Source organism: Mobula hypostoma, chromosome Y (assembly GCF_963921235.1).
Source record: "Mobula hypostoma chromosome Y, sMobHyp1.1, whole genome shotgun sequence".
NCBI lineage: Eukaryota > Metazoa > Chordata > Chondrichthyes > Myliobatiformes > Myliobatidae > Mobula > Mobula hypostoma.
In genome coordinates, this window is record NC_086130.1 from 2,684,950 (window position 1) to 2,703,539 (window position 18,590).

The 18,590-nt window shown below is 42.2% G+C and overlaps 1 protein-coding gene across 1 annotated transcript in view; it reads left to right on the plus strand.

The window, feature by feature from the left end:
* Positions 1 to 17,049: 17,049 nt before the first annotated feature.
* Positions 17,050 to 18,590, plus strand: part of LOC134341089 (histone-lysine N-methyltransferase 2A-like) — a 272,129-nt gene continuing 270,588 nt past the window's right edge. Inside the window, exon 1 of the mRNA XM_063038841.1 lies at positions 17,050 to 17,232. Coding sequence (XP_062894911.1) covers positions 17,050 to 17,232 — 183 coding nt within the window. The remainder of the gene's footprint in view (positions 17,233 to 18,590) is intronic.

Sequence of the window (18,590 nt, forward strand, 5' to 3'; positions counted from 1 at the left end):
AGGCAGCATCCTTGTAAATCTCTTCTGCACTCTCTATAATATCCACATCCTTACCTGTTATTTTCCCCAAGCAGTAAGACTGAACAATATCTCCACCCATTAGCTCCACCACCTCTTTATTATTTCCCTGTCAGTCGCCTTATATACAGCCTATAATAACTTTATGCACATACAATTAATCTATGTGTATAAGCTATAAACAAGAACATTCTTATTGAACTTAAGGAAGTATTTCCAGTGCCACCAGTTGGATGTTTCAATTAATGGGAGCATGCTATGTGCAATTTGGGCATTACTTTTGCGAGTGCAGGAAGTGACTATATTTCAAATCTGGAAACTTGAGGTGAAATGTTTCAAGAGATCCGGATGAGATGAAAAGGAATTTTATAAATTCAAACCATGTGAGGACATGTTCAGCACTGCTTTGAGGGCCGAAGGGCCTGTATTGTGTTGTAGGTTTTCTAGGTTTCTAAGACGCTGGAGAGGATAGGTTGTAAGTGTGGACTAGGAGTGGGGCCAGGATTCAGTGAAACCTAGGGAAATTGATGGAGGGTCGGCGAGAAGGAAACTGTGAGACTCAACTTGCGCACATTAGGCTGTTTCATTAAAATGGGCCCCTTTCTTTTTGTTTTACTTTACTAACCATCTAGTCAAATTAAGAATTATAAATCTAAATCTTTTAATTGCATATGGTGTACTGTCTGTTATTGAATGTATTGGTTTGTACAGGGGAACAAATCACGCAGCATCCACACAAACAGAAGATTTCAAGTGAGCTTACAGCTCAATCTCACCTGTTGGCAAGGCCAGAGACTGTCTTCCCTAGCCTTAGGCAGCCAACAGATCCTAGGGGTTACAATTGTAGGGCTCATCTGGGATTGATTTTGTTGCATGCCGTGCGATTGCCCTGAGCATTGATCCGGTGGGTTGTGTGTTTAAGACCATAAGACAAAGGAGCCGAAGTCAGCCGTTCGGCCCATCGAGTCTGCTCCGCCATTTTATCATAAGCTGATCCATTTTTCCATTTAGTCCCACTTCCCTGCATTTTCACCATAACCTTTGATGCCTTGGCTACTCAGATACCTATCAATCTCTGCCTTAAATACACCCAATGACTTGGCCTCCACTGCCGCCCGTGGCAAGAAATTCCATTAAGTCTGTGTTAAACTATTGTCTGGTAATGTGACTATAGTACATGGTTACGGATGCAGCTAGGGTTGAGCAGGCTGAATCGCAAGTTGAGTCTGCTGTAGTAGGGAGCGGAAGCTTCAAAGACAGGGTGCGCTCTTTTCTGTGGAGCGAAGGGAATGACTGGTCTGATTTGGAATGTCTAATTAGTCCCCCAGTGAGGAGTGCATTGGTAGCAGCCCTTACCTCCCTGTCAATTAAACAGAAAAATGCCCAGGTTCAAAGTCCCACCTATGGTAGGCTCTGTCTGTTCTCAGGAACGAAGCCCACCCCTAAAGGGGAGCAGACCTCTCAGTTGTTAGATCAGTGGCAGAGCTCCCCCTAGAACCATCCTTCAGCCATGATTCAGTGGTGACCACAACAACATACCTGACGATCTATAATAGTGTAACAAGATCATCCATCTTATTTCTTATACTCCGTGCATTGGGATACTACACTTTGCTATGTTTGCTACACTTTTTAATTATGCACAGATACTCACCCTACCGGCTGAAATTTTGTCCTATCATCTGCCAGCCTTTGACACCTTTGACTGCACACTAACTTTGCTCTTTTACCATCCATCCTGTCCTGAGCCCCTTCACTCTTGTTTCCACCCCCTGCTAAATTAGTTTAATCTCTCCCCTGCAGCTCTAACAAACCTGCCTCTTAAAATATTGGTCCTCCTCAGGTTCAGGTGCAGCCCTCCACTTTTGAACAGGTCAACCCTTCCCCAGAAGAGATCCCAATAATCCAAGAACCTGCAGCGGCTTCTCATCCACACGTTATTTTGCCAGATCATCCTGTTTCTACTCTCACTGTGGTTAAGGCAGCAATCCAGAAATTACTATCCAGGAGGATCCTGTTTTTCACCTTTCAGTCCAGGTATCTAAGTTTTCTTTACAGGACTCCTTTGCTAAAATCCCTGGAGTCTGACTCGGACCCTACGTGAGGCAAGTGCAGAAATTGCCAGGGCCATAGCAGAGTTATTTAAAACATCCCTAAAGACAGGAGAAGTACCAGAGAAATGGATTATAGTCAATGTTGTTCTGCTGTTTAAAAAAGGGTCTAAACAAAAACCAGGAAATTATAGGCTGGTGAGTCCAACATCAGCTGTGAGAAGATCATCGGTAGATATTCTAAGGGACTGGATATATAAATACTTGGATAGACATAGAATGATTAAAGATAGTCAGCATGGTTTCATGCTTGGTAGGTCATGCTTAACTACAGGGTTTTTTGAGGAAGTTACCAGGAAAGTGCTGTGTAATGAACCTGAGGCGATTAGGGAGCTGGAGGTAATGGAACCCCTTGGAAGTAGTGATCATATTATGATTGAGGTTATTCACTTTGGTGGTAAGAATAGGAAGGCAGATTACTACTTGAATGGTGTCAAGTTAGGAAAAGGGGAAGTACAATAAGATCTAGGTGTTCTTGTTCATCAGTCACTGAAAGTAAGCATGCAGGTACAGCAGGCAGTGAAGAAAGCTAATGGCACGTTGGCCTTCATAACAAGTGGAATTGCGTATAGGAGCAAAGAGGTCCTTCTGCAGTTGTACAGGGCCCTGGTAAGACCACACCTGGAATATTGTGTACAGTTTTGGTCTCCAAATTTGAGGAAGGACATTCTAGCTATTGAGGGAGTGCAGTGGAGGTTCACAAGGTTAATACCCGGGATGGTGGGATTGTCCTATGTTGAAAGATTGGAGTGACTGGGCTTGTATACACTGGAATTTAGAAGGATGAGAGGGGATCCAATTGAAACATATAAGATTATTAAGGGATTGGACATGCTAGAAGCAAGAAATTTGTTCCTGATGTTGGGAGAGTCCAGAACCAGAGGCCACAGTTTAAGAATAAGAGGTAGGCCATTTAGAACGGAGTTGAGGAAAAACTTTTTCACACAGATGGTTGTGGATCTGTGGAATACTCTGCCTCAGAAGGCAGTGGAGGCCAATTCTCTGGATTCTTTCAAGAAAGAGTTAGATAGAGCTCTTAAAGATAGCAGAGTGAAGGGATATGGGGAGAATACAGGAAGAGGGTACTGACTGTGGATGATCAGCCATGATCACAGTGAATGGCGGTGCTGGCTCGAAGGACTGAATGGCCTACTCCCGCACCTATTGTCTATTGTCTGTTATCTTTCGATTGAGCTCAGTTTCAAATTTGAAAAAGAGAAGCTGGTATCAGGTGTGTTGATATTTCAGTGGAACAAAGGAAATTACAGTGGTATGAGAGAGGAACTGGCCCAAGTAGATTGGAAAAGTAAGCCAGTTGGAGGGACAGTAGAGCAGAATTGGATGAAATTCCTACAAGAGATAAGGATAGTGCAGGAAAAATATATTCCAAGAAAAAAGAAAGTCATGAATGGAAAAATGGCATAAATATGGCTAATGAGAGAGGTTAAGGCTAAAATAAAAGCAAAAGAGATGGCGTACAAGGAAGCAAAAATTAGTCGGAAAACTGAGGACTGGACGACTTATAAAAAATTACAGAAGGAAACTAAGAAACTTTAAAAATATATGAAGAGTGAAAGAGTGATATGGGTAGATAAAGGACTGATTGAAAATGATGCTGGAGAAATTATAATGGGTAACAAAGAGATTGCAGAGGAACTTATTGAGTATTTTGCATCAATCTTCACAGTGGAAGACATTAGCAATATACCTGATAGCCAGAGGTATCAGGGAATAGAATTAGGTACAGTCAGGATTACTAGAGAGAAAGTGCTTGGGAAGCTAAATGGACTAAGAATAGATAAGTTTCCCGGACCAGATGAGGTGCACCCACAGGTTCTGAAGGAGGTGGCTTTGGAAATTGTGGAGGCATTGGAAATGATCTTCCAGGAATCAATAGACTCTGGCATGGTTCCGGAGGACTGGAAGGTCGCAAATGTAGTTCTGCTATTTAAGAAAGGAAGGAGGCAGCAAAAAGAAAATTACAGACCTATTAGTCTGACATCGGTGGTTGGAAAGATATTGGAGTCAGTCCTCAAGGACAAGGTTATGAAATACCTCGAGGTGCATGACAAGATAGGCCGAAGCCAGCATGGTTTCATGAAGGGAAGATCCTATTGGAATTTTTCACCAACCTATTGGAATTTTTTGAGGTAATCTCAAATAAGATTGACAAGGGAGAGGCTGAGGATGTTGTGTATTTGGATTTTCAAAAGGGCTTCGATAAGGTGCTGCATATGAGGCTGCTTAATAAGATGCGAGCCCATGGAATTATAGGAAAGATATTGGAATGGGTGGAGCATTGGCTGATAGGCAGAAAGCAAAGGGTGGGAATAAAGGGATCCTATTCTGTTTGGTTGCCGGTTACCAGTGGTGTTCCACAGGGGTTGGTGTTGGGGCCGCTTCTTTTTACGATGTATATTGATGATTTAGATTACGGATTAAATGATTTTGTAGTTAATTTTGCGGATGACACCAAGATAGGTGGAGGAGCAGGAAGTGTTGAAGAAACGGAAAGGTTGCAGAGAGACTTAGTCAGTTTAGGAGAGTGGGCAGATGAGATACAACGTTGACAAATGTGCGGTTGTACATTTCTGAAGAAGAAATAATCAGGCAGATTATTATTTAGATGGGGAGAAAATTCAAAAATCAGAAGTGCAAAGGGACTTGGGGGTCCTCATTCAGGATACCCTAAAGGTTAACCACCAAGTTGGATCAGTGGTAAGGAAAGCGAATGCTATATTGGCATTCATTTCAAGAGAAATAGTGTATAAGAGTAAGGAGATGTTGATGAGGCTCTATGGGGCATTAGTGAGACGTCATTTGGAATACTGTGGGCAGTTTTGGGCCCCCTATCTTAGAAAGGATGTTCTGATGTTGGAGAGAGTTCAGAGAAGATTTACGAGGATGATACCTGGAATGCAGGGGCTAACATATGAGGAGCGTCTGTCGGCTCTTGGATTGTATTCATTAGAGTATAGAAGAATGAGAGGGGATCTCATAGAAACAGTTTGAATATTGAGAGGGTTGGACAGAGTAGATGTGGAAAGGCTGTTTCCCTTGGTGGGTGAGTCCAGAACAAGAGGCCATAGTCTTAGAATTAGAGGGTACCCAGTTAAAACAGAGATGAGGAGAAATTTTTTTAGCCAGAGGGTCGTGGATTTGTGGAATTCGTTGCCACTTACAGCTGTGGAGGCCCGATCATTGAGGATGTTTAAGGAGGAGATTGATATGTATCTAATTAGTCAGGGTATCAAGGGATATGGGGAAAAAGCCAGAAACTGGAACTAGATGGGAGAATAGTTTAGCTCATGGGGGAGCTTCCCGCTTCTGCTCCTCTGTCTCGTGATCCTATGATATAAAGAATGTAAAAAAAATCTTAAGAAAGAAATTAGAAAAGCTAAAGGATACGAGGCAGCTTTAGCAAGTAAGGTGAAAATAAATCCAAAGGGTTTCTACAGTTATGTTAATAGCAAAAGGACAGTGAGGGATAAAATTGGTCCCTTGGAAAATCAGACTGGATGGCTATGTGCGGAGCCAAAAGAGATGGGGGAGATTTTGAACAATTTCTTTTCTTCAGTATTTACTAAGAAGAAGCATATTGAATTGTGTAAGGTAAAGGAAACAAGAAGGGTAGTTATGGAAAGTATGAGGACTAAAGAAGAGGAAGTACTGGCGTTTTTAAGGAATATAAAAATGGAAAGTCTCCAGGTCTGGACCAGATATTCCCTAGGACCTTGAGTGAAGTTAGTGTGGAAATAGCAGGGGCTCTGACAGAAATATTTCAAATGTCATTAGAAACGGGGATGGTGCCGGAGGATTGGCGTATTGCTCATGTGGTTCCATTGTTTAAAAAGGGTTAGAAGCGTAAACCTAGCAATTATCGGCCTCTGAGTTTGACGTCAGTGGTGGGTAAATTGATGGAAGTTATTCTTAGAGATGGTGTATATAATTATCTGGGAAGACAGGGTCTGATTAGGAACAGTCAACATGGATTTGTGCGTGGAAAGTCATGTTTGACAAATCCTATTGAATTTTTTGATGTGGTTACTAAGAAAGCTGACGAGGGTAAAGCGGTGGATGTTGTCTGTATGAACTTTAGTAAGGTTCAACACGGAAGGTTAGTTAGGAAGGTTCAATCGTTAGGCATTGATATTGAAGTAGTAAAATGGATTCAGCAGTGGCTAGATGGGAGACGCCAGAGAGTAGTGGTGGATAACTGTGTGTCAGATTGGAGGAGGGTGTGTAGCAGTGTGCCTCAGGGATCTGTACTGGATCCAATGTTGTTTGTCATATATAGTAATGATCTGGATGATGGGGTGGTAAATTGGATTAGTAAGTATGCAATGATACTGAGATAGGTGGGGTTGTGGATAATGAAGTAGGTTTTCAAAGCTTGCAGAGAGATTTAGGCCAGTTAGAAGAGTGGGCTGAAAGATGGCAGATGGAATTTAATGCTGAAGAATATGAGTTGCTACATTTTGGTAGGACTAATCAAAATAGGACATACATGGTAAATGGTAGGGCATTGAAGAATGCAGTAGAACAGAGGGATCTAGGAATAATGGCGTATAGTTCCCTAAAGGTGGCATCTCTTCTGGATAGGGTGGTGAAGAAAGCTTTTGATATGCAGGCCTTTATTAATCAGAGCATTGAGTATAGGAGTTGGGATGTAATGTTGAAATTGTATAAGGCATTGGTACGGCCAAATTTGGAGTATTGTGTACAGTTCTGGTCACTGAGTTATAGGAAAGATGTCAATAAAATTGAGAGAGTACAGAGGAGGTTTACTAAAATGTTGCTTGGGTTTCAAGTCCTAAGTTACAGAGAAAGGTTGAACAAGTTAGGTCTTTATTCTTTGGAGTGTAGAAGGTTGAGGGGGTCTTGATAGAGGTGTTTAAAATTATGAGGGGGATTGATAGAGTTGACGTGGATAGGCTTTTTCTATTGAGAATGGGGGAGATACAAACATGAGTTGAGAGTTAAAGGGCAAAAGTTTAGGGGTAACATGAGGGGGAACTTCTTTACTCAGAGAGTGGTAGCTGTGTGGAACGAGCTTCCAGCAGAAGTGGTTGAGACAGGTTCGATGTTGTCGTTTAAAGTTAAACTGGGTAGGTATATGGACAGGAAAGGAATGGAGGGTTATGGGCTGAGTGCAGGTCAGTGGGACTAGGTGACAGTAAGAGTTTGGCACAGACTAGAAGGGCCGAGATGGCCTGTTTCTGTGCTGTAATTGTTATATGGTTATATGGTTATGGTTATCCCTTATCCAAAATCCTTGGGGCCAGTTGCAATTCCCAATTCAGAATTTTTTTGGATTTCGGAATCCCTCCTTATTGGTTCCAGGACCCCCTGCGGATACCAAAAACTACATATGCACAAGTCCCTTATTTAACCTGTCTCAGTGTGGTGGACTTTAGGACCCAGAGGCGCTCTGGACCTATGCACATCCTCCCGCATACTCTAAATCATCTCTAGAATACTTATAATACTTAATACAATGTAAACTCTATGTAAATACAGATGCACATTCCTTTATCCGAAATCCTGAAATCCAAAAAGCTTCAAAAACCTAAGTCTTTTTCGCCAACAGCTGACGTCACTCAGGTGTGACGTGGCAGCATTGGCAGAGGACACCACACGTCAGTTGTGTCTCAGTGCTCGTATTGGTTACACATGCATTTGCTGTTCGCTGATATTTTGTGTTCACTGTTGACTTTGTGTTTAATTTCACTGTGAAAATGTCAAAAAGAGCTGCAGATACCCCTATGGGTGACAATGAGAAAAAGAGAAGGAAGCATCTATCATTATCAATAACGCAGAAAGTGGAGTTACTGCAGAAGCTTGATCGTGGTGTGTCTGTGCGGCGTCTTACTGAAGAAAATAGTGTCAGAACTACCACTGTACATGATTTAAATAAACAGAAAGACAAGTTACTGAAGTTTTATAGTGACAGTGATGTTCTACATTTATTCCAATAAGTCATTTACCATGTGTTTGATTCGGTTTGTTTGAAGCTGTATATCTTTATGTTTTATTGAATGTTTTTCCTTGTAATTATTCCCTAAACAATGCAGTATAACAACTATTTATATAACATTTACATTGTATTAGATATTGTAAGTAATCCAGAGATGATTTAAAGTATATGGGAGGATGTGCATAGGTTTGGTGCACCGTCAGGTTCTAAAGTCCACTGCACTGTGGCAGGTTAATTAAGAGACTTGAGCATACGTGTTTTTTGGTATCATTCGGGGAGGGGTCAGAAATCCAAAAATTTCTGAATTCTGAAATGCAACTGGGCCCAAGGATTTTGGATAAGGGATTGTGGACCTGTACTCGCTTATACTGCTGAGATTGCTGGCCACATGATGCGTCGCAAGAAGGCATCCTGGATGAGCACCCAAATGTTGTTGCATGAAAAAAGTCAACGAGGGAAGTATTGATGGATATAAAGTGGTCTCTTTATTGAACAAAATGAGATATAGCAGACCTCTTTTGGAGGAAGAGGTCTGCTTAACCTGACATTACATGACATTTTATATGCTTAAGATCAGAGGATAATTCCATATTTACAATGTATCCACAATGCTTCCTTTGAACTACATACAAATTTCAAATCTCTCTCTTTACACCCACACTACATACATTCATTTGACATCCAATTTAAATGAGCATTAGCAAGTCTTCCAGTTAACTGTGGTTCATGGCTCTTAGAGAATCTATTGTCCAGAGCTGCATTTTAAACTTAATCTACAGTTCATATTCAGATCTGAAGATTGGTGACTGAAGGTAGTTGTTGAAGTTATTTACTACATGTGCTAAACCCAAAACACCTTAACAGAGGTACCATGTGCTATCTCGAGGAAGCAGTTGCATAATTATTGAAGCTGTAGATTAGAAACAAATTAATGTTCAGGTTTTTCTTGTCAGTAGTGTTGAACAGTCTATTGCCAGTAGGATTTTGTTGAAAAACGGCTAACTGTAGTACTTCCAGGGTCTGTTGGGGGAGATGATATTTACAAATTGTGCCAATTTACAGTCCCAGCAATTTCAGAATATGCAGGTCTGGGATAATCCTGATGAAGGGTTCCGGCATAAAATATATAAAATATATAGCTTCAAACAAACTGAATCAAACACATGGTAAATGACTTATTGGAATAAATGTAGAACGTCACTGTCACTATAAAACTTCAGTAACTTGTCTTTCTGTTTATTTAAATCATGTACAGTGGTAGTTCTGACACTATTTTCTTCAGTAAGACGCCGCACAGACACACCACGATCAAGCTTCTGCAGTAACTCCACTTTCTGTGTTATTGATAATGATAGATGCTTCCTTCTCTTTTTCTCATTGTCACCCATAGGGGTATCTGCAGCTCTTTTTGACATTTTCACAGTGAAATTAAACACAAAGTCAACAGTGAACACAAAATATCAGCGAACAGCAAATGCATGTGTAACCAGTACGAGCACTGAGACTCTGCTAGTGCTGCCATGTCACACCTGAATGACATCAGCTGTTGGCAAAAGAAACACTTCAGTTTTCGGAGCTTTTTGGATTTCAGAATTTCGGATAAGGGATTGTGAACCTGTAATGATCTTTCAAGAATCACTAGATTCTAAAATGGTTCTGGAGAACCATTCGGTTCTCTGAGCACAGGGACCAGGGACAGTTACCAGCTGTGGACATTTCACAGGGTGTAGAGATGCAAATGCAGTCACAGACCAGGAGAGTACAGTCTACGAAGCAGGTAGCAGGACCAAGCAGTTACTTGATAATACAACAGATACCCCAAATAATGGAAGGAGATATACTGATCCCTGCAAAGGTTACGAGTATGATTAATGACATCCTACACCTATTAGCAAAATTAGCTCATTCCACAACTGTTACAAACTTGTGAAATTTTAACCCTTTACCTGGAGATCTGCAGCAACACTTGTGGGTCACCTTTGGCAGAGCCTCTTCCACCCTGAAACAACGACTGATTCGCTGTACAGGGAAATAGATGCCAGTTGGGTCCTGAAGCCCCTTGCCCTTGCAATACCTCCCTCCATATTGCCAATCCCAAAACCGGGTAGAACAGTTGAATGGTAGTTTGTGCAAGATTTGCAGTTGTCACTCAGAGAGTACAGCCCAGTTCCCTAGTTGTACTGAACACAAATGTCATTTTGGCCTCTATACCATCTGAATCTCAATGGTACACAGTAATTGTCCTCTGGTTCACCATCTTCTCAATCCCTCTGCACCAGGATAGACCACATCCATTTGTTTTTACGTAAAATGGACAACAACATACTTCAATAAGATTGCCTCAGGGCTATACTGAGAGACTAATATGAGCACTGCTGCTGTATGAGATAATTTGAATATATTTCTGTTGCCAGGTACTAGCCATCACTGAACATAATATGCTAATGATCTGCTAGTGGCCTCCAAGGCACTGGCGGATTACCATAAAGACTCTGTAACATCATTAAACCACCCAGCAGTCTCTGGACACTGTGCCTCATTGTCTGAGTTACAGTTCTGCTTATGTGCTGCAGCAAAGCACCAGAAGACTTGGTCCTGAACATGTTGGCAGTCAAACAATATCCTAGACCACAAAATAAAAAGCAGATGCTTGCCATGATTGCCTGTATAGATTTGGGTGTGCTCACAAAGACTTCCAGTACATTTCCAAACCAAAAGCCATGGATGAACCAGGAAGTACATTGTCTGCTGAAGTCTACATAAAGTCTGGCATCCTAGGCCTGTACCAGAAAACCAGGTATGATTTGTGGACCACTATTTCAAGGGTGAAGAGACAATTTTGAACAAGGTTGTAAGTGACATCAGATACACAGCAACTCTGGCAGGATCTGCAAGACATTAGTTCCTACAAAGCGAAACCCAATAGCATGAATGGCAGTGATGCTTTATTACAAAATGAACTCAGCTCCTTCTATGCCCACTTTGAAAGGGAGAATACAAATACAACTGTGAAGATCCCTACTGCACCTGATGACCCTGTGATCTCCGTCTTAGAGACTGATGTTAGACTGCCTTTAAAGAGAGTGAACCCTCACAAGGTAGAAGGTCCTGATGGAGTACCTGGTAAGGCTCTGAAAACCTGTGCCAATCAACTAGCGGGAGTACTCAAGGACATTTTCAAACTCTCACTGCTATGGGCAGAAGTTCCCACTTGCTTCAAAAAGGCATCAATTATACCGGTGTCTAAAAAGAATAATGTGAGCTGTCTTAATGACTCACATCGACAGTGATGAAATGCTTTGAGAGGTTGGTGTTGACTAGACTTAACTCCTGCCTCAGCTGAGGAATTGAGCATATATAAAAAAAATTTGTACCTATGTAACCTCTAGCTAAAAGAATAATTGGGACTGAATAGGAATTTTTGAACTGAAGTAAACTCTGTCTTCAGCAATTAGCTAAGACAGGCTTATTATCAGTTCTCCTCGGCTTACAGAGAGACACTGAGAGTTTGTAACATTGTACATTGTACCCTTGTTTGAGTAGGGAAGGAGGACTCACCGATAAGGACAGGAAGGAACATCCATCTGTAATTAAGTCAGGGCCTATCAAAGGAAATAACTGATAAGGACTGGACAGCACATCCAACTGTAATTAAGTCTTGATCTAGCAGACTCTCTTATCTGTAACTAAGTTTCACACCAACAGACTTAGTGGGCGTACCAGTTCAAATAACATCTTGCAACAGTAATGTATGGGGCTTACTATGTATAAACATACAGCCGTAACCGGAGGAAACAGGTCCACTTGTCGGATGGTGGCAGTACTTACGTACCTTCCCTTTGACAACTGGGTCTCAAACTCCTGCAGGAGGGTGCACAATAAACTGTGGTAACTGTCTCTTGCAAAAACGCCATCCCCTTCTCGCAATTCCTCCGTCTCCACCGCATCTGCTCTCAGGATGAGGCTTTTCATTCTAGGACGAGGGAGATGTCTTCATTTTTTAAAGAAAGGGGCTTCCCTTCCTCCACTATCAACTCTGCTCTTAAACGCATCTCCCCCATTTCACGTACATCTGCTCTCACTCCATCCTCCCACCACCCCACTAGGAATAGGGTTCCCCTGGTCCTCACCTACCACCCCACCAGCCTCCGGGTCCAACATATTATTCTCCGTAACTTCCGCCACCTCCAACGGGATCCCACCACTAAGCACATCTTTCCCTCCCCCAATCTCTCTGCATTCCGCAGGGATCGCTCCCTACACAACTCCCCTGTCCATTCATCCCCCCCATCCCTCCCCACTGATCTCCCTCCTGGCACTTATCCGTGTAAGCGGAACAAGTGCTACACATGCCCTTACACTTCCTCCCTTACCACCATTCAGGGCCCCAGACAGTCCTTCCAGGTGAGGCATCACTTCACCTGTGAGTCGACTGGGGTGATATACTGCGTCCGGTGCTCCCGATGTGGCCTTTTATATATTGGTGAGACCCAGCGCAGACTGGGAGACCGTTTTGCTGAACATCTATGCTCTGTCCGCCAGAGAAAGCAGGATCTCCCAGTGGCCACACATTTTAATTCCACATCCCATTCCCATTCTGACATGTCTATCCACGGCCTCCTCTACTGTAAAGATGAAGCCACACTCAGGTTGGAGGAACAACACCTTATATTCCGTCTGGGTAGCCTCCAACCTGATGGCATGAACATTGACTTCTCTAACTTCCGCTAAGGCCCCACCTCCCCCTTGTACCCCATCTGTTACTCATTTTTATGCACACATTCTTTCTCTCACTCTCCTTTTTCTCCCTCTGTCCCTCTGAATATACCTCTTGCCCATCCTCTGGGTCACCCCCCCCCGTCTTTCTTCTTGGACCTCCTGTCCCATGATCCTCTCGTATCCCCTTTTGCCTATCACCTGTCCAGCTCTCGGCTCTATCCCTCCCACTCCTGTCTTCTCCTATCATTTTGCATCTCCCCCTCCCCCTCCAGCTTTCAAATCCCTTACTCACTCTTCTTCAGTTAGTCCTGACGAAGGGTCTCGGCCTGAAACGTCGACTGCGCCTCTTCCTATAGATGCTGCTTGGCCTGCTGCGTTCACCAGCAACTTTGATGTATGTTGCTTGAATTTCCAGCATCTGCAGAATTTCTGTTGTTTGATTAGTTTTTAACTTTTTATGTCTGATGCTTGCATGTAATTTTCAGTACAATTTGGTTCAAGACAATGATCTTATTTTAATTTATATTAAGAATATATAACATTTAAATGGCATGCTCTCATAGTCTTCCTGTAAAGTTCCTTAAGTACATAACTGAAGTTCAAAACAGGACATTGGTATCACATATTTGTTTATTTACCCTCTGATTAAAGGTGGGAATCAATGTTACATATTCCATATAACTCATGAATTTGTTGCACTTTTACTTTTCCTCTGTTACTTTCCTTTTCCAAGAATCATAGCCTGGATGGGGAGGGGGTTAGTCTTTGATGATGGAAGCTGCTCTTTTGTGGGACCAGTCTTTGTAGATGTGTTCAACGGCAGGGAGGGTTTTTCTTGTATTGGTGTGTTAAGCACTTTAGCCAGACGTTCTTTTCTCAAAAACCCTCATTCATTCACTTGTTTTATGATGTATATTCTTCTAAAGTTAAATGTTTCACTTCTCATTGCAAGTTGTATGGGCAACTTTTATGTCATCTACTAACTTTATAATGCCTCTGTACGTTTAACTGTGTGTCACATACTGTTTTGGAAATCAGCAGGGTGGCAGTTTAGGCCCTGGCCTGTGCCATTAGCTGCCCTCCCCAGGGAGCCAATACTGTTGTAATTGATATTGGCTCCTTTCCATTTGTCTTTTGTAAGACAAGGCACTATTTTTCTCCAACTGCCTATATTACTTAGATATCATTTGTAAAATATTCTTGGTGAAGAAATAGTGAAGCATTCAAAGGCTTTTAATTTCCTTTAATAACTCCATGGCTATTTCCTGTAACTGGAAACGTGGAGTGAATTCTGTATTTTAATATGTACCTATCATGTAGAAATAATGCTAATACTTAATCTTGCCATTTTGCTAGAAGAGAAAACACACATTTTCCAGTATCAACAACTTACATCTCGAAGGAGAGACTTTACCTTTAATTTATATGCAGCAAAAATCTGGGAAATCATTACTATGTTGAAGTACATCAGCTACAGCTATGAATCCAATTGGCTGAAGAACTGTTACTTCTCACCATTGTCTAACTGTTCCTATTGTTAGGACAGAGACTTCAGCAAGAACACTGAAGCTTATTGGAAAGAATGCAAACTATCAGGCTGAGGCTGTGGTGTGCTAATGAGCCAACTGACTAATGTTAGTAGTGATGTTTTCAGCGATTTATTTATGAAGGTATTACTTCCCCTCAAAACTACACTCCCACCCCACCCCGTTAAGTGTTCAGAATCCAGGAACTTCGGTCCCTCTTATTCTGTTGTTTAGAATTGATGGAGGTGGGGGAAAGGGGTTTTAGGAGCAGGACGTGACGATGGAGTGATGCTTGCATTGAAGTCCTTATTGAATAATTTAGGCATACTATGAAACAAATAACTTTAGTATAGACATATGGTCACTAGGATGAGCTTCTTGCCTAATAGAAATGTATGGTACTTTATAAAGTACTATGCAGCTTGTTTTATTCATGGAGGAACATAAATCAATGTAAAATCTAAATTAGTCTTCACTTACAGCAAAGGGAAATGAGCATCTCAATGATTGTACAGGAGGTCGGAGGTTTCTAGCCATTGGTGTTTAACTTTAAAAGTGCCTGTATCTTAATTTGCCTAATAGTCCAGCCCAAATTCTCTGTCTGCATTGATGCTTTCCAAGTTGTGCTATGGGACCCTGGCAGCTAAAGTGTAAGAAACAGAAATATTCTATTTGGATACTGCTGCTATCTTAACTGGAAAATAAACACTTCTGTCTGTGCCCTCACCAGAAAATAGTCTTAACTGCAGTTAGACTTCCTGTCAGATCACCAGCAGGTGGTTAAGAGTGGGTTCCCTCACCTCCACCCCTCTGACCCACACACGGGGCTGTGTACTAAGCCCTCTCCTTTACTCTGTGTATACCCATGACTGTGTCAGCACCCAGAACTCCAATCTGCTAATTAAATTTGCTGATGAAACTAAATGGATTGGCCTAATATCAAATAATAATGAGGCAGCCTGCAGAGAAGAAGTCATCACCCTGACACAGTGTGTCAAGAAAACAATCTGTCCCTCAATGTGGAAAAAACAAACGAGCTGGTTGTGGATTAATGGAGACAGGCTAACCCCTATTGACATCAATGGATCTGGAATTGAGAGAGGGTGAACAGCTTTAAGTTCATCGGCATAAACATCACCGAAGATCTCACGTGGTCTGTACATACCAGCTGTATGGTGAAAAAAGCACAACAGCGCCTCTTTCATCACACACAGTTGAAGAAGTTTGGCAGGGGTCCCCAAATCCTAAGAACTTCCTACAGGGGCACATTTGAGAGCATCCTGACTGGCTGCATCACTGCCTGGTATGGGAACTGTACTTCCCTCAATCGCAGGATTCTGCAGAGAGTGGTGCAGACAGCCCAGTGCATCTGTAGATGTAAACTTCCCACTATTCAGGACATTTACAAAGACAGGTGTATAAAAAAGGGCCCAAAGGATCATTGGGGACCCGAGTCACGCAACCACAAACTGTTCCAGCTGCTACCATCTGGGAAATGGTATCACAGCATTAAAGCCAGGACCAACAGGTTCCGGGACAGCTTCTTCCACCAGGACATCAGACTGATTAACTCATGCTGATACAGATGTATTTCTATGTTATATTGACTGTCCTGTTGTACATAATATCTATTATAAATGACTATAAATTGCACATTGCACATTCAGATGGAGACGTTAACGTAAAAATTTTTACTTCTCATGTACTGTATACAAAGAATGTAAGCAATGAAGTCAATTCGATTCAGAAACACAAGCAATTGCAATATTTGGAATGAGTCCATTTCCATGCAATGCTTCTAACAGTCTGCGCCATTCAGACTGTAAAAAATTAATATTTGAGTATATTCTAGAGTCTCCCGTGGATCCTGTACAGTGTATAACGCCTAATTAGAAATAATGACACCATATCCGCGCTACCTTATTCTGTTGAGATAACGATGTCGTAATGTGGCCTACTGCCCAACTTATGTTTATTAAAATTCTAGCAACACACACAAAATGCTGGTGGAACGCAGCAGGCCAGGCAGCAACTGTGGGAAGAAGTTACAGTCGACGTTTCGGGTCAAGACGTTTATTTGAGTCCTGATGAAAGGTCTCGACCCGAAACATCGACTGTAACCGCTTTCCATAGATGCTGCCTGGCCTGCTGCGTTCACCAGCATTTTGTGTGTGTTGCTTGAATTTCCAGTATCTGCAGATTTTCTCCTGTTTGCGTTATATTAAAATTCTACCTAGTTACTATCGCCAAGTGTTTAACAATGTTCATACAGGGCTAACGATATTTCAGCCTCCGTTGCCGATATCGTATAATTTCACCAGGGACAGTCCCGACATATCGATTATTCAACATCCCGTGCTTTTCCTTGGAGGACACGGAAGGCAGAATTTTGACGTCGCCTCTTGCAGCAACACTTGTGCCCCAATTCATGTTCCGGGGTGCACTATTAAATCCCCACCCTGTCCTAAAATCACGAGTAACAAAATGTTAACACTCGGATTATGGGCATCAGGTTTTGTCCTGCGTTTTTCCTACTGTTCTTCTTTCCGGTCCTGGGAAATGAACGAGATACTTGCCTTCCGGGCATGGCAGCTGCGCGGTGCCTGTGCAATTCAGATTGCGGGGCGGCGGTCCTCTCTACCTTCCATTCCCCCTCCCACCCCCCCCCACCCACACACACAGAAACAGATTTCTTAAAATGGCGCACGCAGCTCGGACTCGTTTCCCAGCACGGCCTTGGAAAAAATCAGGACGCTTGCGTATCCTGGGCTTAAAAAAGGATCTAAAACATGGTTTCGACGCCGCATTGCCCGTTTCCGTCGCTATCAGCAAAAACCTTCACAAGTTTCACGAACTCTTCGGAGAAGCCAGCAGCAGTGAGGTAATTTTTTTGAGGGAGGTTTTTTAAAATAGTCCTTTTGAGGAATGAACGGAGAAATAAATAGATCCAGTGTGTACTGAAGTAGGAAAATCTCAGTAAATACGAAGCTGGTGTTGATCAAAACCGGCCTGTGACAGATCTGACATCTAGGAATGCAGAGGGGAGCCGGTCTGATTTTTTGGAGGGCAGCAAAAGAAGGCCGTTTTCCATTGGAAACGTGGGTTTATTTCAAGTTTCGTTGTTATTAAAATAAAATGCAGTATTCTGAAATACATCAATATTATGTTGTTTGAGCTGGAGTTGCACCCTGACTCTTATGCATTTCTAATCACCTGTTTGGCGGGCTTTCCTCCAGCGACCGCCATCATGTTCATGATGCAAATTCTGCCTAGATTTTTTATATATATATATATATATATCTCGCTCTTGCAGTCGGTTCGTGCCATTTATTTTCAATACTTGTGTACACAAATGTGCAATTTAAAAATTGCATCATTAGTTTTCCATTCATTGTGTTTTTCTGTAGCATTTGCAATTACTCGGTTATCAATACAGTCGGGATTTTGGGGGTAAGGATTATAGCTGTAGATACAGCTTCTTTAACCTTGACACATGCTTTTGAGTTGCTAGGGAGTAAAGTTTGCTTTTTAATTAAGTGAATTCTTAGCAAACCCTTTGCCACATTTTAGTAAGCTGTTACGAGTCGATTCAAATTGCAATCTGAATAGCCTAAGTTGTTGCAGTTCAAGTTGAAAAAGTCCCCTTTTGGTACTGTTTAAAACACATGTAATTTCTTGCAAATAGTTGTATTCAGCAGTTTGTATACATTTTTGAGACATGTTAACTGGTTTAATAGGATGCTACTTATTGGCGTTGAAGAGGATACTTCATGAACTTAACTTTCACTGGAAGTACAATGTCAAGGGATTTTGATTTTAATCTCTGTCCAAGTGTATTTTTAACTCGTTTGTTCTGGACACCAGTGACTACCAGGAATAGTCTAGTTGGCAACCGGGAATAGTCTGGTGACAGCGGACAGCCAGGAAAGACTGGCACTGGGGGTGTCAGGATTGGCAGTCGGGGCACCAGCTCAGAAGAGCACCCACCTCTTGAAGCTTCTAGTTTACATGGAGAAACATACCCTCGGGGTCCTCCGAGAAGGAGGGAGAATGATGGACCCAGCTGGACGGATACAGTTAATTACACGGAACGACTACGACCAAGAGCTAGGATAAGAGGCTCTGAGTGTCCAGTGTGTTGGTGTGGGAGAGTGTTTTCCAGCATTAAAGGTTTATGAGTCCACCAAGCAAAGTTGAGGTGCCATTCAAAGATGAGATTACTTCACCAAGCACAGATGA